This window comes from Anomaloglossus baeobatrachus, chromosome 3 (genome assembly GCF_048569485.1).
Source record: "Anomaloglossus baeobatrachus isolate aAnoBae1 chromosome 3, aAnoBae1.hap1, whole genome shotgun sequence".
Lineage (NCBI taxonomy): Eukaryota > Metazoa > Chordata > Amphibia > Anura > Aromobatidae > Anomaloglossus > Anomaloglossus baeobatrachus.
Window position 1 is genome coordinate 624,203,667 of NC_134355.1, and position 27,762 is coordinate 624,231,428.

At 47.3% G+C, this 27,762-nt stretch overlaps 2 protein-coding genes across 2 annotated transcripts in view; one reads left to right on the top strand and one right to left on the bottom strand.

The window, feature by feature from the left end:
• Nucleotides 1-2,553, top strand: part of GREB1 (growth regulating estrogen receptor binding 1) — a 207,140-nt gene extending 204,587 nt beyond the window's left edge. Inside the window, exon 32 of the mRNA XM_075341115.1 lies at nt 2,090-2,553. Coding sequence (XP_075197230.1) covers nt 2,090-2,253 — 164 coding nt within the window. The 3' untranslated portion in view covers nt 2,254-2,553. The remainder of the gene's footprint in view (nt 1-2,089) is intronic.
• A 7,231-nt stretch (nt 2,554-9,784) lies between these two features.
• Nucleotides 9,785-27,762, bottom strand: part of NTSR2 (neurotensin receptor 2) — a 163,183-nt gene continuing 145,205 nt past the window's right edge. Inside the window, 3 exon segments of the mRNA XM_075341116.1 lie at nt 9,785-11,855; nt 11,857-11,985; nt 23,213-23,303. Of these exon segments, the coding sequence (XP_075197231.1) occupies nt 11,828-11,855; nt 11,857-11,985; nt 23,213-23,303 (248 nt within the window). The 3' untranslated portion in view covers nt 9,785-11,827.

Consider the following 27,762-nt stretch of genomic DNA (forward strand, 5'->3'; position numbering starts at 1 on the left):
AGCAGAAAAATGGATGGGACTAACAAGTCCAGGGGACCCCGAGGGCCTCCAATGCATATCTATGGTGACTTTGTAGTGTGTGGGTTAAGGCTGCTTTACACGAGTCGATCTATTGTGCGATGCATTGTTGGGGTCACGGATTTTGTGACGCACTTCCGTCATTCGTAACGACATCTCCTCATGTGACAGCTCCTTGCGAGTCCAACCGATGCTTAATCGTTTGAAATTCGGCCATCGTGTACTCATCGTTTAATTCCATAAAATTGGTCAGTTTAGTCTTAATGAACGACACATTGCAAAGTGTGACACCGTGTAATCGGCCATCCTCGTAGTTATTTGTGACGTCAGTAAACGTTCAGGGCGTATTTGCGGTTTTAAATAATCACGCCTAATCTAATCGGATTGGTTGTAGCAGATGCGTTTTGATTGGTTATTACTGTTATAAAATACGGAGCTGTAGTCATGATGTGTGAACATTCAGCCTTGGCGTCATGCACAGTGTTTTATAGTGAATTACTCCTAATTTTTCTTACGTTTGTTTGTTCGCTGGATTTTCCGCCCTCACTCCTTGTTATCCCTTTTTTGTGGTAAGTTGTTATATGCCAATATTTCCTTTTTGGATCAAAATCGACATTAACCAGACCACAAACAACAAACAAGAATGATGCTAAGGACACACGAGGCAATAAAGACAGACGCAGAAGAGAAACTATATATATGGGATGTAACCAATCAACCACATTAGCAGAACTGGATTGAGTAGGTCAGAATAATTCAGGGCGTGCAACAATCCAGACAACGTCACGGAGGGGTGTATAGTTTGCCTAATTACGCCCATACAAAAGACAGATTGACCAAAGGAAAACATGTGTGAAGCCTTTTGGACGTCCGCCATGGCCAATCAATATATCGATGAGCGTTTTGTGGTCGTTTGACAACACTCAACGTGTGACACATGGACAACTACCTATCAGCGATACAAACAAAAAAAAAAAAAAGACTTTGCAAAAAAAATCGCACGATGGATTGACTCGTGTAAAGCAGCCTTTATTCTTTTTTGGTCTTTCACATTGATAAGCTATCCTTACAATGGATCATCAATATCAGATCTGTGGGGCACTTACTTACAGGACTTGTCAACTGATTGAAGGCACCATGGGACATCAGAAGTTGCCCAAGTCCGTATATTGTGTAGTGGTCTCAAAGGGTACTGCATTCACTAGCGTGAGAGAGAGCATGCAATACCTCTCACGGCCACTATACAATGTACGGAGCAGCTACAGGTACACTGCATCCCGTCAATCTGCTGATCGGTGGGGTGTCAGGTGTTAAGCCCCCCCTTCGCTTGGACAATCGTTAACCTGGCAGTGATCTCTCCCGAATCCTTCATACATACTGCCGAGCGCTCCTGTGTTCTGTATGAGAGTTGCTGCCTGACTCCTTAGCGTTAGCTTATCTTGATGAGAACAAAATGATTGTCTGAATTCATACCTGATAGATCTTTAACTCCCCCACAATTATCTCTAGGGGGACCCTACACATGGGGTTGTCAGCCAAACCCATCGATATTGCCAGGTTTGGCCAACATTAGTCTAATGTGTTGGTGCCTTTTGACCTCCACCGATCTGCTAATGAGAGATCAGGGCGTGGAAATCTGTCTAATATGTTGGTGCCTTTTGACCTCCACCGATCTGATAATGAGAGATCAGGGCGTGGAAATCTGTCTAATGTGTTGGTGCCTTTTGACATCCACCGATCTTATATTGAGAGATCATCAGGGCGTGGAAATCTGTCTAATATGTTGGTGCCTTTTGACCTCCACCGATCTTATATTGAGAGATCATCAGGGCATGGAAAGCTGTCTAATGTGTTGGTGCCTTTTGACCTCCACCGATCTGATAATGAGAGATCATCAGGGCGTGGAAATCTGTCTAATGTGTTGGTGCCTTTTGACCTTCACCAATCACATATTGGGAGAACATCAGGGCCTAGAAAACTCCTTTAAAATTCTACATTTCAGCAGATCATGATTCCTCTATAACTATTTACATTGCATTGGCACATTCTCACCATTTTCTCTACACTTTAGATGCCACGCTGTGTGTCGTGTGCCAGGACCGCAATGCTCTGCGCCAGACGGTAGTGCGGCTGGAGCTGGAGGACGAGTGGCAATTCCGTCTACGAGATGAGTTCCAAACTGCCAACGCCAAGGAAGACAAACCCTTGTTTATCTTAACCGGCCGCCATGTCTAATTAACAGTGGCCTAAATGACCCCCAGGGGCATCTGGCTGCCACCCTTACCTGGATGCTGTGCACAGAACTATTGGGTGTTTTTGCACTGGACAGATCTGAGTTACGTCGGAGCTGATGGACAGCTGACGTGGTGACACGGACAAACACATCAGATACATTCCTAGATTTATTTATATGTAATATGTCTTTGTATATATTTTAGGCATTGAATAGGTGGAATTGTAACTTTATTATTATTATTGTTTGTGTTTTTTCTTATAATAAGGAGTTAAGGCCCTGTCACACACAGAGAAAAATCTGCGGCAGATCTGTGGTTGCAGTGAAATTGTGGACAATCAGTGCCAGGTTTGTGGCTGTGTACAAATGGAACAATATGTCCATGATTTCACTGCAACCACAGATCTGCCAAAGATTTATCTCTGTGTGTGACGGGGCCTTTAGAGTAATAGTTTTGGCAGACTGTGAGCTGTAATAAAGGTATTTTGAAGACAGAAATTTTTTTTGCAATAACTACCCCATAGTGTATAGATAGATTACAAAGTACCATTTGTGTTAAGACATTGTCCTCTACTTTTATATTGATGATCTCTCCTAACGATAGGTTATCAATGTCTGGTCGTAGGACACCCGGCACCCCCACCGATCAGCTATTCTTGGTGCCGGTGGTGTCTGGAAATGCTCAGTTCCGGAGCTGCCCTGTTTTCTGATAGCAGCCGGGTACTCCACATCTGCCTCCTATTGATTTGAATGGGAGGCAGATGAGTAGTACCCGGCTGCGGCCATTATCAGAAGACGGAGCAGCTCCAGAACGTAGTATTTCCAGACGCCTGCTGCCAACACCAGGGACAGCTGATCGGCATGGGTGCCGGACCGCAGCCAATCAAACATTGACCAATCAAAAAGGGTACTTTACACACAACGATATCGCTAACGATATATCGTCAGGGTCACGGTGTTCGTGACGCACATCCGGCACTGTTAGCGATATCGTTGTGTGTGACTAAAAGGAGCGACGATCAACAATCGGAAAAACGTCAATAATCGTTGATCGTTGACACGTCGCTGTCACTCCGCTCCACTCGACCTCCAAACTTGACTTAGACTGACTGGTTCCCTTCCCCAGATCCTCAAGACCCCTAGGTGGGCGCTCCCAATCCGCCTGGTCCTGCCCACTGGTGTGTCCTTCTTACCCTGGGTGGGGTGGCTAGGATTTTGTGGCTGATGGGACCTGCTGTGGGAAGGTGTTGTGTGGGGTGTATGTTTTCTGTGACCACCTGGCGGCGCCAGGGCGTCACATTCACTATGGCAGTGATCACCCCCATGAAGAAACAGCAACGTGGGCGGGTGCTATCGCGTACGACATCGATAGCTATCGCTAGTGATGTCGCAGCGTGTAAAGCACCCTTTAGGCTAGGCCATCAATGTAAGAGTAGTGGACAACCCCTCTAAGTATAACTAGTTACACAAACCAGAGACAACAACTGGGGAGAAGAAAGCTCATGCATAATGGACGCGCAAACCGCAAAGTGAGACCATAATACTGGAATTGTAAGTAGAAAAATATGAAATTTATTGAACAAACCCAAAACACACAATGTATTAAAATCACTTAAAACCATGAAACGTCAAAGTCCCACATCTCTCATGCTGGTAATAGGGGGTACCGCCCTGTACAACCATTCAGTGTGCAATATGTAAGCAGATTTTAATCAGAAAGTACATTATGCGCTTAAGGTAATCCCTATACATACATGAAAAATAGAATCTGAGTGACCGGGAGCAGAACTAATAGGCAGTTCCCAATGTTAAGCTGAATAAAACACTGTGTGGAACCCCCAATGTGGTAAAAGGAGGATACCTGCATGTGACACAAGACAAAGATGGAGGGGTGTAGGGGGTAACCAATAACCACAACATATGGTATATTATTCAAAATTGAAAGGCATGAAACATAGCTCTATATAAAGCAATAGAAGGTATGTAGGGCAACCAATGACTACACATATGATATATCATTCAGATGAAGCATAAAGAAAAATATATTCTGTATATATATATAGTATGCAGTTCCATTGGAGATAACCACAACACATTATATGCCATAGAGAATTGGTGCCCAAAAATCCCCCATGGTGTACATGCAGATACCTAACACAGGACTGACAAGCTCACGGTCTGAGAGGGAGCTGAGCGCACGGCAGAGCCCAGCAAGAGAGGAGAGATGTGGGGAGAAGCCCCACGCGTATCGCTGGCAAGCGTGTGACACACTCTCCCCTGACGAAGCTGCTTGCCAGCGATACGCGTGGGGTTTCTCCCCACATCTCTCCTCTCTTGCTGGGCTCTGCCGTGCGCTCAGCTCCCTCTCAGACCGTGAGCTTGTCAGTCCTGTGTTAGGTATCTGCATGTACACCATGGGGGATTTTTGGGCACCAATTCTCTATGGCATATAATGTGTTGTGGTTATCTCCAATGGAACTGCATACTATATATATATACAGAATATATTTTTCTTTATGCTTCATCTGAATGATATATCATATGTGTAGTCATTGGTTGCCCTACATACCTTCTTTTGTTTTATATAGAGCTATGTTTCATGCCTTTCAATTTTGAATAATATACCATATGTTGTGGTTATTGGTTACCCCCTACACCCCTCCATCTTTGTCTTGTGTCACATGCAGGTATCCTCCTTTTACCACATTGGGGGTTCCACACAGTGTTTTATTCAGCTTAACATTGGGGACTGCCTATTAGTTCTGCTCCCGGTCACTCAGATTCTATGAGTTTTCATGTATGTATAGGGATTACCTTAAGCGCATAATGTACTTTCTGATTAAAATCTGCTTACATATTGCACACTGAATGGTTGTACGGGGCGGTACCCCCTATTACCAGCATGAGAGATGTGGGACTTTGACGTTTCATGGTTTTAAGTGATTTTAATACATTGTGTGTTTTGGGTTTGTTCAATAAATTTCATATTTTTCTACTTACAATTCCAGTATTATGGTCTCACTTTGCGGTTTGCGCGTCCATTATGCATGAGCTTTCTTCTCCCCAGTTGTTGTCTGTTTATTCATGCAGGACGCAGCATCCCTTTTGTTGATTACTTGCAACATTGGCTGTGCACCCAGAATCTGTATGGTTCAACACAAACCAGAGACGACTCCAGGTCTAAGTGAACCTTAAGGTCATGGAGTCACATTGGGTCTTTTGTTAACTCCTGCTGTTTTGCCCAACTTGCTTTTCGAGCCCCTCCTCCAATGTAGATCTGCTCAGGCTGACCTCTAAGGATGCAAAGTGAGCAACTTTGCAATACATCAGGTTTTGATTAAAAAAATAAATAAAAATGACCTATAATTTCTTGCATACAGCGCACCTGTAGACCTATGTGCCTCCATAACAGAAAACAATCAAACTCTCTTTTTCTGGTCCTGCATTCTCCCTTCCATCTGCTTCCCAACTTCTCATGAACCCGCCATGTGTATGGAATCGTAAAGGTAAATGAGGGAGGGTCAGACTACACTAGGATTTGCTTGTTGTCTGTTGCAATGGAAATACCTAGGCCTGCAAAGAAGCTGTAGACACAAACTGATAGGAAATTCTGAAAGCAGACTATTTGCAAAGTGCGGATCATGAATCATCCATCTCTAGAATTTTCTCCATATTTTGCAGTTTCTGAAGTGTAACATTAGCCGCTGTTTTCTAATGATCGAGCACAGTCATGATTGTGTCAGTGACATCAGCACATGTGAATTGTATGACGGGAAATCCCATGGATTTTGCTGTGATTCCGGCTTCTGAGATTGAGTCATGTAGGTCGTGTGAAGTGCGAGTCTCCGGCGGGGGCTCAGTCACTCCCCAATTACCGGCAGTCGGTGCCGTCTTCTCGTCTGTCCAAGTTAATGAATCTTGACGTCTCGGTTACACTTAGTTAGGGAATGACTTTGTGTCTTTTAGGTTTGTCAATCTTGAAATTAGTTTTATTTTTGTATATAGCGTATGTGCGATGTGCCGTATTTCCTGGTCTGGCCATGTAATAATTTAATATGTACAAGTTTTTTTTTTTTTTAATAAAATACATACTATATACATGTGTCCATATTACTTACCGACTCTTCCATTTTGTTTGAATTTAAAGTGGTATTACCTCCTAGGAAAATTATGGAATATCCATAAATGTACTATATCAGTCTAATTCTCTAAATTATCATGGTTTGGCAGTTCCACTTAATCAGCATCCTGCCGACACTATATGTACTGGAACTCTCTTTCTCTATCTTCTCAGCATGCGTTACTTCTACCTTTTTCCAATGGCTTGCCTGCCCTGAACTAGAAGTCCACCATGTGCAGGAGCAACCACTTGATAGCCAGGCAAGCAGGAGCAACCACTTTCCGTAATCCATTCCTGGTCTCTGCTGCTAGAAACTGATTACGCTTGACAACAGACAAAAAAGAGACACCTAGTGGCCTGTTATGTGGGTTATGGAGTAACAGAATATAGCTTATAAATAGATTTACGAGAAGACAGATAAAATGATTTTTACTGAATATGAAACTGTTAGTGTGGCGCCCTGTGGCTTCAGTCGCCACAGGGTACTGCACCTCACTTAAGGTGCAGTATTCAGCTCGGGTAAGGAGGGGGTTAACCAACGGTGTTTTCACATTTAACCTTACATACAGCTTAGGTACCCTCCCACTGGGGACTGGACTAGGGTAGGCTGGGGGGTGGCCATCATGATGCATGGGACTTTCCCGGTCACTAGGACAACCACATGGGGGGGTGGGCACCACTTGGGGTAGAAGTAGGAGCAACTCTTACACAAACTTCAGTCAAGTTGGGACTTCAGTTCTGGCAGCATGACACCACTCTTCTTTTCTTCATGGAGCCTTATCCGGGATCGGCTGGAGCCCATCATGGCAGAGACCGGTACACCCGGGCAACTAAAGGACAGTGAGTAAAAAGACCTGGAACCACAGCAGCTGACTGTACCTCTTATTGCCAGCGCCGGCGCCTACCATCACTACAACTCTCTTCATCTTCCCCGGGGCCTACTCCACCAGTGTGGAGCAGAACCATCTTTGCTGCGACACCATCAGCCCCGGAGGACAACACCCGCAGTGGTGACTAATCCCTGACCGCATACCACAGGTGGCGTCACGAGACAAACTATCCCCATCATCCCAAACCATCCTCCATTCATCTCCCCCTTTATTATATGCCTCGGGGCCACGAAGCCGGGCAGGGCCACCCGTGACATCCCCAGACCTGACATCACCGGCCCGGTGACGAGTAAAGTTAACCCCTTAACCTGTGGGTGCTACATTAGTATATATACAGTATGCCTGTGTACATATTAATTATTGATCCCCCCTTTTATTTTGAGAATGAAAAGATAATTTAGAAACGATAATTCATAAATGTTTCATACCAGTCAAATTAGTTCAGGGACTGTCTCAATTCACATACTCTGTAAGACCCGTTTCACACGTCAGTGAAAAACACTGACGTTTTTCACTGGCGTGTAAAACACGCACATGTCCCTGCGTGTACTGTGAATCACGGCACACGTGGGTTGTCTAAGTGCAATCCGGGCTCCGTTCTCCGTGGCCCGTGATTGCACTTAGTAATCAACTCACCTGCGCCCGCTCCCGCTCTCCATGGTGCTGATCGCTCCCGCGGTGCAGCATCCGGCCGGCGCTGACCCCCGTAGCAGCTGCTTCCGGGTCGGCTGTGTCGTGCATCATTAATATGCGTGACAGTAATCAGCCGGCTTAGAAGCAGCAGGCTGCACGGGCTGCAGAGAACGCGGCTGAAGCCGGGTGAGTATAAAAATGTTTATTATTTTAAATGCACGTTTTTTTCTGGCACGTGTTTCACGGACCACACCACTGCGTGGTCCGTGGGGCATCAGTGATGCCAGAAAAAAATGGACATGTCTCCGTGCGGCAATCACGCACACGCTGGTACGCCGCACGGAGACACGTGCAGTGAAAAATCACTGACGTGTGAGCAGACCCATTCATTATAATGGGTCTGCGTATGTCAGTGATTCTGGTACGTTTAAAAAAAAGCACAAACGTACCAGAATCACTGACGTGTGAAAGGGGCCTAACTTGGTTCCTTTTAGTCAGCATTCTGCCAGCACTATAGGTGCTGTAACTTCCTTTCCCCTCACCTCCCATCATGCATTTCACCTGAAATGGTCCAATGGTTTACATGCCCTGAACTTAAAAACCGCCATTCTGTTATGCGTGTATGCAGTTTGACAGACAGGAGAGCAGGAGCAGATAGATTACAGTCAGTGCGGGTTGCTCGTTGTCTATCTCTATGTCTCTGCTGTTTGAGACGGATTACACTGGACAACAGGCAGTGGACAGAAAATTAGATAGAAGGAAGACAACCATTGGTGCAATTTTCTTTGGTTAGACAAGATTGTTTGTAAATAAAGTGATTTACCAGAAACCAGATAAAATGATTTTTACTCATGATGAAACTGTGGTTAACATACAGTAGATCCAGGGTATAGCATTCCATATTCATATGCTCCATTGTTCTGTAGACCTACAAGATTACTGATGGCCTCAACTCAATGACCCCATGAATGCTAAATGTGTGGTACACCTATATTTTAGAGTCATTTTCCCTATTGATAATGCAAGATAATTAATCTATGGAAAAATGTCAATCACTTTGTACATGTTAACCCTGTTGGTTCTTGTGTCATTAGTCTGGATTTGGCTCCAACTGAATCAATTTACATAGAAATGAGCATTAGCAACACTGATGGCAACACAATGAAATTTGGTGCTCAGTGAGGAAGGAGGAAAAAAAGGATAAATACACACATTTGAATAATCATCCCTATGGAATTCTTGATATACCGATACCACATGTGCCACGGCCTGATGTGATCTCGGGGCATTCTGGTAAAGTCACAGCATATTATGGATCACAGATCCAACATAGTGCCCGCTCGCCATTTCCCCTGAGTTGGAGCCTAATTAATTCTATCCAACATTGAAGGGGTTAAGGTGCATTTCTATCCTGCAGTGATCTACCAGGTTGTTGTAACCTTAACAGTAACCTGTCAGGTGCAATATGCACCCAGAACCACGAGCAGTTCTGGGTGTATGTTGCTAATCCCTGCCTAACTGTCCCTTTATCTAGTAGCATAGCTAAAAAGATCTTTAGAAAAAGTATTTCTAAAGATCCTTTGTGATATGCTAATGAGGCCAGGGACTAGTCGCAAAGGTGCTAGTTCCTGCGCTCATTCCGTCCTCTTAGCATGGTAGCACGCCCAGCGGTGATGCGCGTACCTGTGTCTACTGTGACCGCTAAGCTAAATGCCTGGTACATCCGGTCATGTGCATTAGACCTCTCTGAAGCCGGTCACAGCAGACACAGGTACGCACCTCTCCGCTGGTGATGCTGCATTGAATAGCATGTTAGCACATACCTGTGGGCGTACTACCATGCAAAATGAGCGCAGGAACTAACACTCTGTGACTAGTCCCCTCTCTCATTAGCATATACTAAAAGCTCTTTAGAAATACTTTTTCTAAATATCCCTTTATCTATGCTAGTGTATACAGGGACAGTTAGGAAGGGATTAGAAATATGCACCCAGAACTGCTTGTGGTTCTGGATGCATATGTGATGCCCCTGGACTAACAGGTCATCACAGGGTACTGCGCAAACTATCCTCCCGTGCAGTATTCAAATCCCTCATGGTTCTGGGTCCCAATCTTGCAGTGTTGCCTCCAACAGCAAATAAAATCCTAAATTCACCCTGCACCCCACCCACCAGGCACACCAGTGGGCGGCTTAAGTGGAATAGGGTCGCCACCTAGGGGTCAGGAAGGGGAGGTGAGGAGTGTAGAAGTGAAGTGGAGGAGGAGAAGTGAGGTAGCCCTTGAGCTGAGAGGTGCTCAGAGGAAGCTGGGAGTGGTGGCTCCCAGGAGAAGCTGACTAGGTTGCAGACGGTGGTCTGGACCTAGAGGAGTCGGACCCCCGATCTCAGGGGATTGAGGCTAGGTGCCTGGACCTGTCAAAGAGGACGGTCAGCAGCCTGGTCCTATCACCGGTCCGGGACCATAGGCACGGCGGGGTACACAGACCCTAGATTGGGGAGAAGCTTCAGGCAACCCGGCAATTAACCTACGGAGAACGGAGCCTTTTTGGACTGTTCCCACTAGCTCCAGAATCGGGGCACTAGTGCAACGAGGGGGATAGGGTCTTCCACACAAGCAGCCCACTAAAATCCCAAGCGTGAGCCCTGAGAGCAGGCTCCCACACTTAGCCACACTGGGGAGCGGGGCCCGGCAAGTTCCATACTGGGCCACTCAGGTGAATTTAAACTTTGTGCCAGGAGGCAGGTCACGGATCACCAGGCAGCACTGCAAGGGACGGGACCCGGACGAGCTCCCCTTTGAGAGGAAGCGGCACCCAGAGACTTGGTTTACCTGGTTGTCAGCATCTGCTTATTTGCTGAGTGAGTACCTGATTGATTTCCCCCTTCACGGCACCGAGTAGCATCATCCAGAGTCCCAGGGCCTGCCCCTACCTGTGGAGGGCAACGACACCTTGCTGCCCCCTCCATCACCCCGGGTACTCCCAACGGCAGCGGCGGTACTCCCAGTTACCGCACACCATGGGTGGCGTCACGATCCGCTGCTGGGTTGGCACACATATGGCACCTGACAGGTTCCCTTTAACTACAGCCACTTCCTTCTGCTATAAATATTAGATCCTCACTCCTTTCAATACCGGCTATAGCTCAAACTTATGCTGACCATGTTAGTGGAGCTCGTCGGTACATAACTGTGGTGTTGTTTCTATTGCAGCTATTAAGTTCCTTTCTGAAGAAACCTAGTAGTGCTTGTTGTTCTGTTTCACCACCAGTTTGCCTTAGCTACTTTGTGTTGTCTTATTGTAGTGGTGAGCGTCTCGCTGGCCTTCACCAGCCAGGGTGAGCTTAAGTCAGCGAGGGCGTAGGCACATGATCGGGGTATGGGGAAAAAGACCCACCTAAGAACATTAGGGAGTGCAGGGTTCAGCCTCAGGTGAGTGCTAGGAGGTAACTCCACTCCCCTCTCCCTAGCGTGAGGGCCCACTATTGTATGGTTTTCCTGGTGTACTGTTGCATCACTTGTTGGGAGTCCTCCCCATTTCTGGCGTGGCACTACCCTGGTGCCTTCGCTGTATTGCGCTGCTCGCTGTGAGTCCTCCCATGACTAGGCGGGAAACTTGAAGTCACATTGTGACAACATGTTTGCCTTACATTGCATTGTCCTTCATTTTCATTCAGAATTTGATGTTTTTCTGCTGATCCTGACCCTTGTGATGACACTGAATGGTCAACAATGTCAGCCAAGGTCACTGGACTGATCAGACCACTCGTTACATAGAACACTAATGTGTAATCCATGACTTCTGAGTTAATGATGCAACTGATGACACGTACATTTATTTCTGCACTTGGTCAATAATATTGATGAATGTTTATGTGGTCCATGTAATTAAGGAACATTACTCTGCATTGTGGGTGGAGGTTGATGCGGAAAGAATTATGCTGCTTTTACTGCAGGACAGGCTCATAGTGTCCAGGAACAGTTGTCGGAATGAAGAAGACACCATGTTGTAGAGGACTGGGTTCACAGCGGAGCTGACGTAGAATAATGTGTTAGTCAGCATGTAGAAATAGTGGTAGAACGTATACAGAGACCTGCAGGAAGAAAGCATCAAGGTTAAAGAGCATATCCAGCCTGGAGGGACGTGCACAGACATCAAAGGGCCATAAAAAACATGTAGAATATGTCCCAACTCCACCAAGAGCTCCACCAAATGTACAATTCTATTTTTTGTTTTAATTATTGGATTTTAGGCTGTGTGTATATGGAACTGCTGGGTATGGACTCTCCAACGCAGATATCTTGTAGTGGCATTTTCTGATTCAGAATCTGCAGAGTTGGTTAATTTTAGGGGTACTTTGCACGTTGCGACATCGCTACTGCAATCTCGTCAGGGTCAAATGGAAAGTGACGCACATCCGGCGCCAGTAACGATGTCGCAACGTGTAAAGCCTAGAAGCACCGATAAACGATCGCAAAAGCGTCGAAAATCAGTGATCTATGTATTGTCGGTCATTTCCATAATTTCGCTGCAGCGACAGGTATGATGTTGTTCCTCGTTCCTGCGGCAGCACACATCGCTGTGTATGAAGCCGCAGGAGCGAGGAACATCTCCTTACCTGCGTGCCGCCTGCAATGAGGAAGGAAGGAGGTGGGCGGGATGTTTACGTCCCGCTCATCTCCGCCCCTCCACTTCTATTGGCCGCCTGCCGCGTGATGTCGCTGTGACGCCGCACGACCCACCCCCTTAGGAAGGAGGCGGGTCGCCGGCCAGAGCGACGTCGCAGGGCTGGTAAGTGCGTGTGAAGCTGCCGTTGCGATAATGTTCGCTCCAGCAGCTATCACAAGATATTGCATCTGCGACGGGCGGCGGGGAATATCGCGCTCGGCATCGCTACAATCGGCTAGCGATGTCACAGCGTGCAAAGTACCCCTTAGTTTTGGATTTTCCTACAATTTATGGATTTGATTTTTTAAATCTTATTCTGAATGCTGGTACTGTAAAACAAAATGGATTTTCCACCTAGAAAATCTGGACAATATTCTGCATATGCCTCCCTAAAAGCATAACCCTAAAGTTAAAGGGTTTATAACTAGGGATCGAATACCGCAAATATTCAGCAACGCCCATATTCGCCGAGTAGGTCGCCATTATTCGAAGATTCGCGAATATTTGATGCGCAATCAAAGTCTATAGGAAACCCGAATAGTTGCCGAATAGCAAATATTCGGGCTTCCCATAGACTTACATTGCGCATCGAATATTCGCATAGCGGCGAACTATTCGTCAGATATTCGCAAAGCCGAATATTGCCGAATATTTGTGATATTCGATCATCCCTATTTCTATCATCTTTAAAAACTGTGTCCACATAGTTTAAGTAAGATTTGTAATACTAATGTAGTTGAAATGTCTCTGCTTGATATACAGCAACATCACTGTGCCCTGCTGGATATCTTCTATACCAGTGACATCTCATACTCTGAACACCTTCCCTCTTCCCCTCTATAATGTACAGCACCTCATACACCACATGCCTCTAATGTCCACTGATCCCTTTCCTTGGAGGGATTTTGTTACATATGCTAGGTGTCACGCTCACCGGCTCCCCTTCCACGCTCCCCGGCTCCCCGGCCACGCTCCCCGGCTCCCCGGCCACGCTCCCCGGCTCCTTTGCTAGGCGTCCCCCGCTCCACGGCCTCCATGCATACTCACCTGCGTCCTCCAGGCAACCCGATCTTCGGTCCCGGTGCCCATCTGCGATGCTGAACGCTCCTGCCTCCTGTGCACCGCTCCCTGCTCTGGCTTCTGGCACCCGGGCCTCGCGCATGCGCATTAGGGCGCGCGCGCGGTCATTGACCCTCTCTTAAAGGGCCAGTGTCCTCCAAACAGGATATTGAAGATTCAGGTGCAGGGTATATAGGGGGTTCCTTTCCAAGTGGGCGGGGCCTGTTCTTCGTGTTTCCTAAGCTAGGAGTCAGGTCTCCTTGTGTCGGTGATATACTTACCTATCTCTCTTCTAGAGCCGCTCCTGCCTCGCCATCCGGTCCTGCCGATTCCCGAACCCCGAACGCTGACTATCTGCCATCCCGTCAGTCCGTACCATCTCTGATCCCTGTGGTGATCCGTCCTCTCGCTCCATCGGTTCCGGACTCTGCCTGACAACATCTCGGCCTCCGAACCTGAGCTCCGTCACCCGGACTACCATCAGTGACTCCGTGGTCCCAGGGACTTCTCCATTCCACTCATTTGAACGGACTGTCCTGCTACGTGTAGTGCTCCGGCTACCGGACCCCTTGCCTTCAGTAGGGTGTTCGGCCCAGTGGATCCACCTCCTGGGTCTGCCCGTCCACCTGGCCCTAACAGTAAGAACAGGCCATGGATCCCGCCGAAGCACTAGCGGCCTTGCAGGAGGAACTCACACGCCAGCGTGAGACCCAGACCCGCATGCTGAACTTCATGTCTTCTGTGGACGCCCGCCTGAACACGCTACAAGCGTCGGTCACATCTTCGGCATCTCGAGCTTCCACTGTACAATCCACGGCCACAGCTCCCGTGGCAGCCTCCTCGGATGCTTCCAGACTTCGTTTGGCCTCACCACCCTGGTACGCCGGAGATCCCAAGACCTGCAGGGGATTCATCAATCAATGCTCTCTCCATTTCAAGCAGCTGCCGCACTTGTTTGCCTCCGACCAAGCCAAGGTCGCGTTCATGATGTCCCATCTAGAGGGTGAGGCACTGGCCTGGATGAACCCCTTGTGGGAGAAGGAGGATCCGGTGACCACCAACATCCAGGAGTTCCTGCAGGCATTTCGTGGCACCTTTGACGAGCCCGGACGCGCCTCCGCGTCTGCCTCATCTCTCCTCCGGCTACGTCAGGGGACTCTGACGGTGGGCCAATATGCCATCTGTTTTCGCACCTTGGCTTCGGAACTCGGGTGGAACAATGAGGCTCTAACCGCCGCCTTCTGGGAAGGTCTTTCGGGTCGTATTAAAGATGAGCTGGCTGGTCGTGACGTGCTGTCCACCCTGGATGCCCTGATTGCCCTAGTGACTCGAGTGGATCTTCGCTTTCAGGAACGATCCAAAGAGGTGTCCCGTGAGAGACGTCCGATACGGCATTCCTCTCCTCCGCAGAAGCCCGCCGTACTTCAGTCAACGTCATCTGGTGTCTCCGTCCACGAGCCCATGCAGATCGACCGTTTGCGGCAGTCCGAACAACGCCGAGCAGAACGGCTCGCCAAGGGTCTCTGCTTCTACTGCGGAGAGGGTACACACCTTCTACGCTCCTGTCCAGAGAGGCCGGGAAACTCCAAAGCCTAGGGTTGGTAGGAGAGGCCACCCTAGGTGCTGGGACTCTCTCTGACCCGGTTACGTGGACTGTTCAAGTGACAACGGGAGAGACGCGGTTCACGGCCGAGGCGTACCTCAATTCCGGGGCAGCAGGCAATTTCATCCAGCAGGCCACGGTGGACAAGTACCAGGTGCCTGTTACTCCACTCGACAAACCCCTCGTGATTGCCTCTGTGGATGGGAGACCCCTCTCTGACACCATCTCGTGGATCACCAAGCCGGTGGAACTGCGTATCGGTGCCCTGCACACCGAGAACATCGCTCTCTATGTCCTCCCACACATGTCCCATCAAATCCTGCTGGGACTCCCCTGGTTACGGACACACGAACCGTCAGTCAGCTGGGGTACTGGTGAAATCACCCGATGGGGCTCCTCTTGCCACGAGAACTGCCTGAAGACCATACAGCCCATCCGACGACCTCCGGTTCCAGAGTCCCTACCGGGACTGCCCTCGGCCTATTGGTCCTTCGCGGACGTCTTTGATAAAAAGGAGTCAGAGGTACTGCCGCCACATCGTCCTTACGATTGTGCCATCGACCTGCTCCCGGGAACTACACCACCTCGAGGACGGATATATCCGCTGTCTCCTGCCGAAACAAGGGCCATGTCTACCTACATCACAGAGAACCTGGCAAGGGGATTCATTCGGAGATCCTCCTCTCCTGCTGGGGCAGGCTTCTTCTTCGTTAAGAAGAAAGAGGGCGACCTACGCCCATGCATTGACTACCGGGGATTGAACCAAATCACCGTGAAAAATAAATACCCCCTGCCGCTCATCCCCCAATTGTTTGATCGGCTTAGAGGAGCTAGTGTGTTTACCAAGTTGGATCTTCGGGGTGCCTAGAACCTGGTCCGCATCCGCTCTGGGGACGAATGGAAGACCGCGTTCAATACTCGCGATGGGCACTATGAATACTGTGTGATGCCCTTCGGCCTGTGTAACGCACCAGCAGTCTTTCAGGAATTGGTGAACGACATGTTGCGGGATCTTCTCTACGTCTGTGTGGTGGTGTATCTTGATGACATCCTGGTCTTTTCTCCGGACCTCCAGACCCACAGAGAGAACGTGCAGCTGGTACTACAAAGACTGAGGGAGAATCGTCTGTACGCCAAGTACGAGAAGTGTGTCTTCGAACAGTCTTCTCTTCCCTTCCTGGGTTACGTAATCTCCGATACCGGCCTGCAGATGGATCCGGAGAAGGTCTCTTCCATTCTCAACTGGCCCCCTCCTTCTGGACTGAAGGCAATCCAACGCTTTCTGGGATTTGCAAACTATTACCGTCAGTTCATCCCTCACTTCTCTGCTCTGACTGCACCTCTCTCCGCCTTGACCAAGAAGGGGGCTAATCCAAAGGACTGGTCACCTGCGGCCGACGCCGCGTTTGGCTCCCTGAAGCGGGCATTTGCTTCCTCCCCTGTGCTCCACCGTCCGGAGTTAAACCGACAGTTCACCTTGGAGGTGGATGCCTCCTCCTCGGGAGCCGGAGCAGTGCTCATGCAGAAGTCCTCCTCCGGGAAGATGGTTACTTTGCCAGGTTCGATTTCCAGCTCCATTTCCGACCCGCGGACAAGAATGTACGCGCAGATGCCTTGTCCAGGTCATTCATGCCCATGGAGCAGGAGGAGGAGACATCCCAGCCCATCATCTGCCCTAGTAAAATCATTCCAGTGGCCCCCGTCACCCTGGCCCAGATACCGCCCGGGAAGACCTATGTCTCTGAGACCGACAGGCAAAAAGTGTTGCACTGGGGTCATGCCTCGAAAACAGCCGGCCATGCTGGTCAGAAGAGAACATGGAGTACAATTGTACGTCACTACTGGTGGCCATCCCTTCGCACGGACGTCGCTTCTTTTGTCTCAGCCTGCTCCTCTTGTGCCAGGAACAAGACGCCCAAACACCTGCCATATGGCCGTCTTCTGCCTCTGCCTATACGCTCTGTTCCGTGGCAACACATCGCAATGGACTTTATTACGGACTTGCCCCTGTCCTCCGGACACACAGTCATATGGGTCGTGGTGGATCGGTTCTCCAAAATGGCTCATTTCGTCCCTATGGCTGGACTCCCCTCTGCCCAGGAACTCGCTGACGCTTACATACAGCACATCTTCCGGTTGCATGGCTTTCCATCACACATTGTGTCCGACAGAGGAACTCAGTTCACCTCCCGCTTCTGGAGGGCTCTCTGCAAACATCTGGGAGTGACTCTGGACTTTTCTTCAGCCTACCATCCTCAGTCGAATGGCCAAGTGGAACGAGTCAATCAGATCTTGACCTTCTTCTTACGTCACTACGTCAACGCCCATCACGACGACTGGTCCACGCTTCTTCCTTGGGCTGAATTCTCCCATAACCACCACGTCAGTGAGTCCTCCTCCAGCTCTCCCTTCCATGTCGTTTACGGACTTCAGCCTTCCGTCCCATTACCTGTATCCTCTTCCTCGGATGTCCCTGCTGCTGATGCTGTAGCCCGTGACTTTGCAACAATTTGGGACTCTGTCAAGACGTCCCTTGGACGTGCTTCCCTGCGGATGAAGAGACACGCAGACAAGAGGCGTCTGGATCCCCCGTGTTTCTCTCCAGGAGATCTGGTCTGGCTTGCTTCCAAATATGTCCGATTGAAGCTACCATCATACAAGCTGGGTCCTCGCTACATCGGGCCATTTAAAGTCATTGGCAAGATCAATGAGGTCTCCTACAAGCTACAGCTCCCGGCCACGATGAGGATACCCAACTCCTTCCATGTCTCCCTGCTCAAGCCGGTTGTCCTTGGTCCCTTCTCCGCTGCTGCCAGTTCTGCTCCTCCTCCTATTGCTGACGATGACATCTATGCGGTAAGGGATATCGTGGCCATGAAGACCGTGCGGGGCCGACAGTTCTTCCTGGTGGACTGGGCTGGGTATGGTCCTGAGGATAGGTCCTGGGAACCCCGGGAGAATGTGGGTACTCCCCTAATTCGTGCCTTCCTGTCCCGGTTGCGGGGAGGGGGGCGTGGGGGAGGGGGTACTGTCACGCTCACCGACCCCCTGCCATGCTCACCGTCTCCCCTTCCATGCTCCCCGGCTCCCCGGCCACGCTCCCCGGCTCCCCTGCCACGCTCCCCGGCTCCTTTGCTAGGCGTCCCCCGCTCCACGGCCTCCATGCATACTCACCTGCGTCCTCCAGGCAACCCGATCCTCGGTCCCGGCGCCCATCTGCGATGCTGAACGCTCCTGCCTCCTGTGCACCGCTCCCTGCTCTGGCTTCTGGCACCCGGGCCTCGCGCATGCGCATTAGGTCATTGACCCTCTCTTAAACGGCCAGCGTCCTCCAAACAGGATATTGCAGATTCAGGTGCAGGGTATATAGGGGGTTCCTTTCCAAGTGGGTGGGGCCTGTTCTTCGTGTTTCCTAAGCTAGGAGTCAGGTCTCCTTGTGTCGGTGATATACTTACCTATCTCTCTTCTAGAGCCGCTCCTGCCTCGCCATCCGGTCCTGCCGATTCCCGAACCCCGAACGCTGACTATCTGCCATCCCGTCAGTCCGTACCATCTCTGATCCCTGTGGTGATCCGTCCTCTCGCTCCATCGGTTCCGGACTCTGCCTGACAACATCTTGGCCTCCGAACCTGAGCTCCGTCACCCGGACTACCATCAGTGACTCCGTGGTCCCAAGGACTTCTCCATTCCACTCATTTGAACGGACTGTCCTGCTACGTGTAGTGCTCCGGCTACCGGACCCCTTGCCTTCAGTAAGGTGTTCGGCCTAGTGGATCCACCTTCTGGGTCTGCCCGTCCACCTGCTCCTAACACTTGGTGGCATATAATGTACAGGCCATAAGGAACAAAGTATCAGAGGATCGGAAACGCTGCCCACATGTCAGTAGGATAAACCCTTCTAAGCTGTCTATATGGGCATGCAGGTCATAGGAAGCTGAATAAAATACCTTGATATCTGCAATCTACTGTAATGTCTTATTCAAGAGAAATCCACATTTTTCTTATATGTAAATGAGCTGTTCCATGCGACTCTGCCTCCAGGGATTATAATATAAAAAGCTGAGTGTACGTATGTACTGTATGTATGTGTGTATGTATAGGTACGTATTACGTGTGTGTATATGTATGTCTGCTAAAGGAACCTGCATCATCACATTTACATTCACGAAATTTTGCACAGCCACCTCATTTGACTCTGGGAACGTCATAGAACGTCATAAAAAGACACACACACACACACAAAAAGAGATGCACGTACAAAGAAAGAAACATTAGACACACACATAAATACACACACCGAAAGACACACAGAAATAAACACTGACATAGAGACATACACAGAAATACACACATTGAAAGACACACATACAGAAAGAGACACAAAAATTACACACAGAAAAAGACACATACACAGAAAGAGACACATAAACCTAAAGACACACACCAAAAGACACACACGCAGAAAGAGACACACACACAGAAAGAGATGAACACATACAGAAAGACCCACACACACAGAAAGACAAACACCAAAAGACAAATACACATAAAGAGACACATAGAAAGAGACACACACAGAAAAAAACATATACAAAACATACAAAATATACAAAACATACAAAAGAGACACACAGAAAGACACACAGGAAGAGACACATAAAAACAGAATGAGACACACAGAAAGAGACACAGACAAAGACACATACACAGAAAGAAACACAAAGGCACACTCAGAAAGAGACACACACTGAAAGAGACAGCAAAGCGCGCGCACACACACACACACACACAGAAAGAGACAGCAAAGCGCGTGCACACACACACACACACACACACACACACACACACAGAAAGAGACACGCGCAAAAACTGCTTGGATGTTTGGATATGCTTCTATTTTATTACAGGTCAAGGAGTTCTGATTAGTTTCTATAGGAAATGAAGTATAAGAAGCTTAAAGAAGCTCATGTGTGTTAATGTGATTTCGGTGTTGTAGAAGCTGATGTAAGTCATATGACTTTTCCTGTACACTAAATGTGTGGGGTTTTATGAGGCAATGTATTAACTGTTTTGACAGTTAGCCTGGATGAGAGAGAGACAGACAGAGAGACAGTGAGAGAGGCAGAGAGAGACACCCATAGAAAGTCAGACAGTGAGAGACAGAGAGTGACACAGAGAAAAAGACAGAGAGAGACAGACAGAGGGAGAGTGGGAGACAGGGAGAGTGGGAGAAAGACGACAGAGAGACACTTAGTTACTATCCCAGGCAACGCCGGGTAATACAGCTAGTTTTAATAAAAGGGAGAGTTACTAGTGTGATGTGTGATGGTCACTCTCCTAATCTCACTGCCGAGCTGGTTATGAATATAACTGACACATCTGCAGGTTCCTCTCAGATTCAGCTTCCATCTCATAGCAGAGCTGTGAGAGCTGCAGCTACTAATGTATTTGTAAGGAGACAAAGTTCAGTTGTACTGTTCTGTATTAGTTACATGTCTCACGTTGGTAATGCCCCCTTTTATGTATTATGTAAAGCTGAGTGTATGTATGTGTGTGAATGTATGTATGTATGTTCACTAAAGGAATCTGCACCGTCATGTTTACAATCACAAAATTTTGCACAGACACCTCCTTTGACTCAGGGAACGTGAAAGACTATGTTTTGAGAGGAAATTGTAACCCTGCGCTTTACAGTTATTCACCCAAAAAACGCTTACTTACTTTACTTTACTTTACTTACTTACTTTGGATGTGTGATGTAATATTTTGGCTGTATTGACAGTTAGCCTGGATATTTATCAGATGGCCTATAGCAACCAATCACAGCTCTGCTTCTATTTTGCTACAGGTCATTAATAGGAGCTCTGATTGGTTGCTATAGGAAACTAAGGGCAGTCTTAATATAAGAAGCTTATGTGTCAATTAATAGAATTTCGGTGGTGAGAGGGGGCGTGGGAGAGAATGAGCGAGAGAGAGTGTGAGAGGGAGAGTGGGAGAGAAACAGAGTGAGAGAGTGGGAGAGTGAGAGACAGGGAGAGTGGGGGCGAGGATGAGATGGAGAGAGTGAGAGTGGGAGAGAAAGCATGAGGGAGAGTGCAGGGTGGGAGAGATGGAGAGAGGGAGAGGAGGAGAGTGGGGGAGATGGAGAATGAGAGACAGGGAGCATGGGAGAAGAGAGAGGGAGAATGGGAGAGAGAGAGAGAGAATGGGAGAGAAAGAGAGAGTGGGAGAGACGGAGAGGAGGAGAGTGGGAGAAGAGAGAGAGAGAATGGGAGAGAGAGAATGGGAGAGTGAGGGAGAGGAGGAGAGTGGGAGAGAGTGAGAATGAGAGAGAGGGAGAATGGGAGAGAGAGAGAGAGGGAGAGGAGGAGAGTAGGAGAAGAGAGAGAGAGAATGGGAGAGAGAGAGAATGGGAGAGAGGGAGAGGAGGAGAGTGGGAGAGAGTGAGAATGAGAGAGAGGGAGAATGGGAGAGAGAGAGAGAGGGAGAGGAGGAGAGTGGGAGAAGAGAGAGAGAGAATGGGAGAGAGAGAGAATGGGAGAGAGGGAGAGGAGGAGAGTGGGAGAGAGGGAGAATGAGAGAGAGGGAGAATGGGAGAGAGAGAGAGGGAGAGGAGGAGAGTGGGAGAAGAGAGAGAGAGAATGGGAGAGAGAGAGAATGGGAGAGAGGGAGAGGAGGAGAGAGTGAGAATGAGAGAGAGTGAGAATGGGAGAGAGAGAGAGGGAGAGGAGGAGAGTGGGAGAATAGAGAGAGAGGGAGAATGGGAGAGAGAGAGGGAGAGGAGGAGAGTGGGAGAATAGAGAGAGAGAATGGGAGAGAAAGGGAGAGGAGGAGAGTGGGAGAGTGGGAGGAGAGAGAGGGAGAATGGGAGAGAAAGAGAGGGAGAGAGAGGGAGAGGAGGAGAGTGGGACAAGAGAGAGAGAGAATGGGAGAGAGAGAGACTGGAAGAGAGAGGGAGAGGAGGAGAGTGGGAGAGAGTGAGAATGGAAGAGAGGGAGAATGGAAGAGAGGGAGAATGGGAGAGAGAGAGAGGGAGAGGAGGAGAGTGGGAGAAGAGAGAGCGAGAGAGAGGGAGAATGGGAGAGATGGAGAGTGGGAGAGAAAGAGAGAGGGAGAATGGGAGAGTGACTTAAATGATCATAAAGTAGCACGTAGCATACGTCACTCCGTGTAAAGATCGTGTACCACTAGAGTTCCAGTCCTTAATGTAATAGTATGAAAAACTTGGGACTTAAGAGTATGCAAGTGTAGAAGACAAAAGGTTTATCTTGTGCTAACCAAACTAGTGCAATGTGACATAGTTTTGATGTTTTGGTTTAACATCCAGACCTTCACCAGAATGGCTGCGGATTGATGTAGGCGCCCTGTGGTATGCAGCAGCTGTTACTGTAGGTCTAGATATTAGACCGAAACATCAAAATTATATCAAAATGTACTGTTTTGGATTGCACAAAATGAACTTTTTGTGTTCTACACTTGCAGACCCTTGACTATATGTCCATAGAGATGGCTTAGGGGGTCATCATACTGACAGATTCTTTTTAAGCCCCAGCAAGATATAAATAACAAGGTTGCATTCAGCTGGACAACATACTTAAAATAAAAAATAATTGCATGTAGGCAAATTGTGTTTTTTTTCCTCGTAAACTTAACTCTTTAAATGATAACACGACTGTCTTCTGTCAGTTTATATTTAGAGGTTGGGGTTCTATATTTATTCAGGCGGCCATATAAATTAGGGATCTAGTCTGATGTATTCTGGGGTTTTGGGTGTGACTGAGGCGTCAGTATATTTTCATGGGTCTGGTTTGGGAGTGCTTTGGCACCACTGCTCCATTAATTCTCTTCATCCATAGCAGGCAGTCCCAGAAACACTAAAGTTAATGGTGGATGCATGTCAGAGCCTCATTCTGTGGATCGGTGAGATTGTGGACAGGTGATAATTTTTTTTTTATAACCGTTAAGATTGATAAAAACATGTTGCACTCACCCAGACCAGTCTTCATCCGGGATGTAGCAGAACATCAGTCTTCTGGCGTGGTAAGGTAACCAGCATACAACGTAGGCAATCACAATGGCTCCTGTTAATTGCATATAAGAAATGTGTGAATATCCTGAATGAACATCTCATAGTAAATGATAGTGGAAAACTCCTCTGCGATGGACACTGGTGTCTGTGCAGCATTGCGTCTGGTTCAAGTTTCAACTATATCCACAATAACATGGCGATAACATAGATAGATAGATTCCTATTCTGTCTATCTGTCTGTCTGTCTGTCTGATCATATTATGCTTATTACCTTTAAGGGAACTAGTCATTAAAAAAAACCAACCCACTATTAACCTGCAGTTATTGGGTTAATCTGTAGGTTAATATTGTTCTAACTTCATGCGACCGCTGCACTGGTAACCCTCCTACCGGGAAGAAATAATCTTTGCCACGATGTGACTACAGGTGTCACGGCAGGTACAAGAAGACTTCCGGTGAGCGGTGCAACACAGAGGGAATACCATGGTAGCAATACAATGGAAGGCCCTGGCACTAGGGAAAGGGGAGCGGGGTCACCTCCTAATACTCACCTGAGGCTGATCCTTGCACTTCCTAAAATCCTCAGAGGAGTCGTTCCACCAGGATGGCCAGTGGGCAGGGAAAGCAGTGCATATGGATCAGCAATGATGAACGGCCCAGGAAGTGAATGCGTGGCCTGGAAGCAGCGTACAGCCGACCCGGGGCCTCAGTAAGTACAGTGCGTGTGCTCCTATCCCCTATAGGTCCCCATTGTCATGATTTTAGCATGGTTCTCACTCTGCTGAGCTAGTGCATGTATGTTGTCTTTGAGGTTATATCCAAGGGGAGGGGCCTGTTCGGTTGTGCCTTGTTCCAGAGGTCACACCGCCATATCTGGGTGTTGTAACCTCCAGGACGCTGCCAGTAAAAGTTCCTGCTCTGCAGCATGCAACTGGTTCCTGTGAGTGTACTCTGAATAAGTCCTGCTACACAGTACTGTTCTCCCTGACCTCCGTCCCTCTTGCCCGGTCTGACCTCCCTGCGTTCCTGCCCATCTGACCCTGGTTCCATTCCGTGTCCTCTCCTCCACCTCCTTTTCTGTGTGTACCTGTTCTTCCTGACCTCTGTCCCTCCTGCCCGGTCGGTCTTCCCTGTTCTCCTGACTCTGGTCCTGTTCCGTGTTCCAACCTCCGCTCCCTCCCCTGTGCTTTTTTGTTCTCCCGGCCTCCGACCTTGGTTTTATTCCATGATTTTGGCTTGCTTACTCCTCGGTACAGACGTGACATCCCGCCTCAGACCTTAGCTAACTGACTATCCCTGTACTTGTGTTAGTAACCTCTAGTGGGCCTTTGTCTTCCTGTACTCAGGAGCTCTTCCTCCACCTAAGTCCCAGTGCCCCCTAGTGGTAGCTGTACACCTATGGACTTATATGGAGACCGGAATCAGGCCCGAAACCGGATTTTAAAAACCTGATAACATGGACCCGCTGGTTCCAGTTATCTGTGAGTCCACTCATCACTAACCTTCGCATGCATTAATAATAATAATAATAATAATAATAATAATAATAATTTTTATTTCTATAGCGCCAACATATTCCGCAGCGCTTTACAATTCAGGAGGATCATATACAAACAAGTAACAGTTATAGAAAATATAATATTTAAAGGGAAAAAAGACAAACTTGCTCGTGAGAGCTTACAATCTAAAATGAGATATGGGGGGGGTACAAGTGCTTTTACAATGACAATCCAGCCATCTCATTGAAATGGATAGATAATGGCTTATTAAATATAGGTTTGGATATTCTGCCCCACAAGTTGATAATGGTTGTTACTCATATTATTATATCTGCTAGATACTGTATTGCTTTAAATTGGAAGTCTCAGAATGTTCGTACTGTACAATATTTCATTGTGAGAGTTAAAGGGAACCAACCACCAGGATTTTTGTATATAACCTAAAGCCAGTGCTATACTGGCACTATGAGGCTGATTCTCTACATACCTTTAGTGGTCAGCTCGGATGTATAGGTTTTGAAATCCAAGAAAGTAAAGTTTATAAAATCACCAGCTTCTTGAGTGACAGCAGCTGAGGATCAGATAATATCGGGGGGGGGGGGGGGGGGTATTCATCGTTATCCCGTCCCCTTATTAGAAATAACATAAGTATTATACAATCGATTTAATTTTTCGCTAGCAGAGCCTGTGTGGGGTAACCTATGTGACCAGAAGGGGCGGGGCCTAAGCCAACAAAGCTAATACCAGAAAGCAACATTTTTCTGTTGGCTGAGGCCACGCCTTTTCTGGTCACATCGGTATGACCTCACACAGGTCCTGCCAGTGACAAAGTAAATCGATTATATAATACTTATGCTAATTTTAACAGGGGCAGAGGATTACTATGAATACCCCCCCCCCAGATATTATCTGATCCTCAGCTGCTGTCACTAAAGAAGCTGGTGATTTTATAAACTTTACTTTCTTGTATTTCAAAACCTAAACATCCGAGCTGACCACTACAGGTATGTATAGAATCAGCCTGATAGTGCCAGTATAGCACTGGCTTTAGGTTATATATATAAAAATCCTGGCAATTGGTTCCCTTTAATACCCATTATCAATATGAAGTGGCTCTAGCTTGGGATTTAAGTAAAAGAACAGTGGTGCTCTCCCAATGGAATATATGGGCATCCTCTCCTTTTGCTGTGTGTCTGTCCTGAAATTATGGAAGTTGATGTTCAGGTTGGAAATAAGTGTTATGTTTTCCTTGAATGTATTTGACCTGCTGTTGTAATTATTGTAAATTGATATATTTTGTAATGGACTATATTTTGACTGTGTCAAACTGAAGATGCCTTTTTATGATTATTATTATAATTATTATTATGATTATTATTATTAGTAATAATAGTAATATTATTATTATTGTTATTATTATTATGTGCTGTACATGGCCTATTGTTTCTTCATTGTAAAGCTGCTGTATCTGAATACTTATATTTTTTGTTTTGTCTGTGAATTTTGAAAACTTTAAATAAAAATTGGAATAAAGAAAGAAAACAAAAGCAAATCTACAGTATAAATATCACTGTAATGTATCGCTGTATCCTGGGAGAATGATTATGAAGTTTACCAACTCCTCATTATTCTCATGAGATAACGTCTTCCCAGGAACAAAAATCAATCAAAGATAGAAAATAAAAACAAACTAAGCAATAATCCTGATTACGTTGCTCCTACTAAGTAATTTTCTGCCGTTACAACCAGTTTCTCTCGATTATGTTGCTTAGAGTGAGTCTATCTAATTCCCGCACCTTGCAGCAGTCACAAAATATCAGACAAGATCCTAAATATGAGTTCCAGTCCGGCACTCCTGGAGAAGGCCATAACATAGCATAACTGCTGGACGGTCGGTGAAATGAGTGTATAGATATATAGAAGTAAATTACTCCCAGGCGCGGAGAGCAATGTGAGAAGTGAAACGCGTTGGCAAAAGATAAATATTCAATCAAACGCAATGATGAGAATACAAATACAGGATTATGATGGGATAGAGTTTTCTGCCTGACCCAGGTATTTCATATTAATAGTGGCCTATTTTACAGAAATATTTTATGACTGGAAGGCTAGATTTCATTACTACTCATAGGGAAGGCAATTCCCAATACATCAGCTGAATGCCCATCTTAAATATCAGAGGTGAGAGAGAAGATTGCTTTTCTGAACCAGAACTTTACAAAAGTTGTTTGTAACCTATATGATGACAGCATATATGAGAGATATTCTACTTAAAATACACAAATTTAGTAAGACATTGCTTTACTAATGTCTAACGTCCTCTCTGGCAGTAACCACATTCTAATCCTTACACATGGATTTTGGGCTCAATCTTTGGCCAGTCAGAATTTAGCGTAAAATCAAGTTTAGTTGACTTTGCTCTTGGTTTAATTTCCTTTGCAAGAAGTTGTGAGTCACCTAAAACAGCATGACGTGAAACCTGGCAAACAAATGGTGGAGAGTTGAATCAGGGACCATGAAAAAAGGGTGTGGAGGACAAAACCAACAGCAGGCCCTTCCCTACTCACAAAAGACCCACATTAGACTAACTTTGTTAGAAACCACCGATTACGATGGGTTCAGCTGAATGAACTATGATCTGAGTACGGACCAAGATGCATGGCCTGTCTCCTTACCTGAACTTGACAGTGTCATGTGAGGCTTTGAGATTACCAAGTTTGAGTCAGGACACCCTCGAACAGTCAGTGCATTATGGTTTATACATGGACCATGAATGAGTGCACCATAACACTGGCACATGCCCATTAGCCACTGCTAATGGCATGGCGACAAGTCACCATAGCTGACAGACCCTGAGACCAAGACTTGGCTGTGAGTTGCCATGCCAACCATCAATTGCGGGGGTGCCAGTGGAGTTAAAGAGGGAGCCCCCGTGTCAACCATCTAGATGCCACTGTCACTATTGGCATCTAGGAGGTAAAACAACCACAATGGATGCTAACACTGATCGTG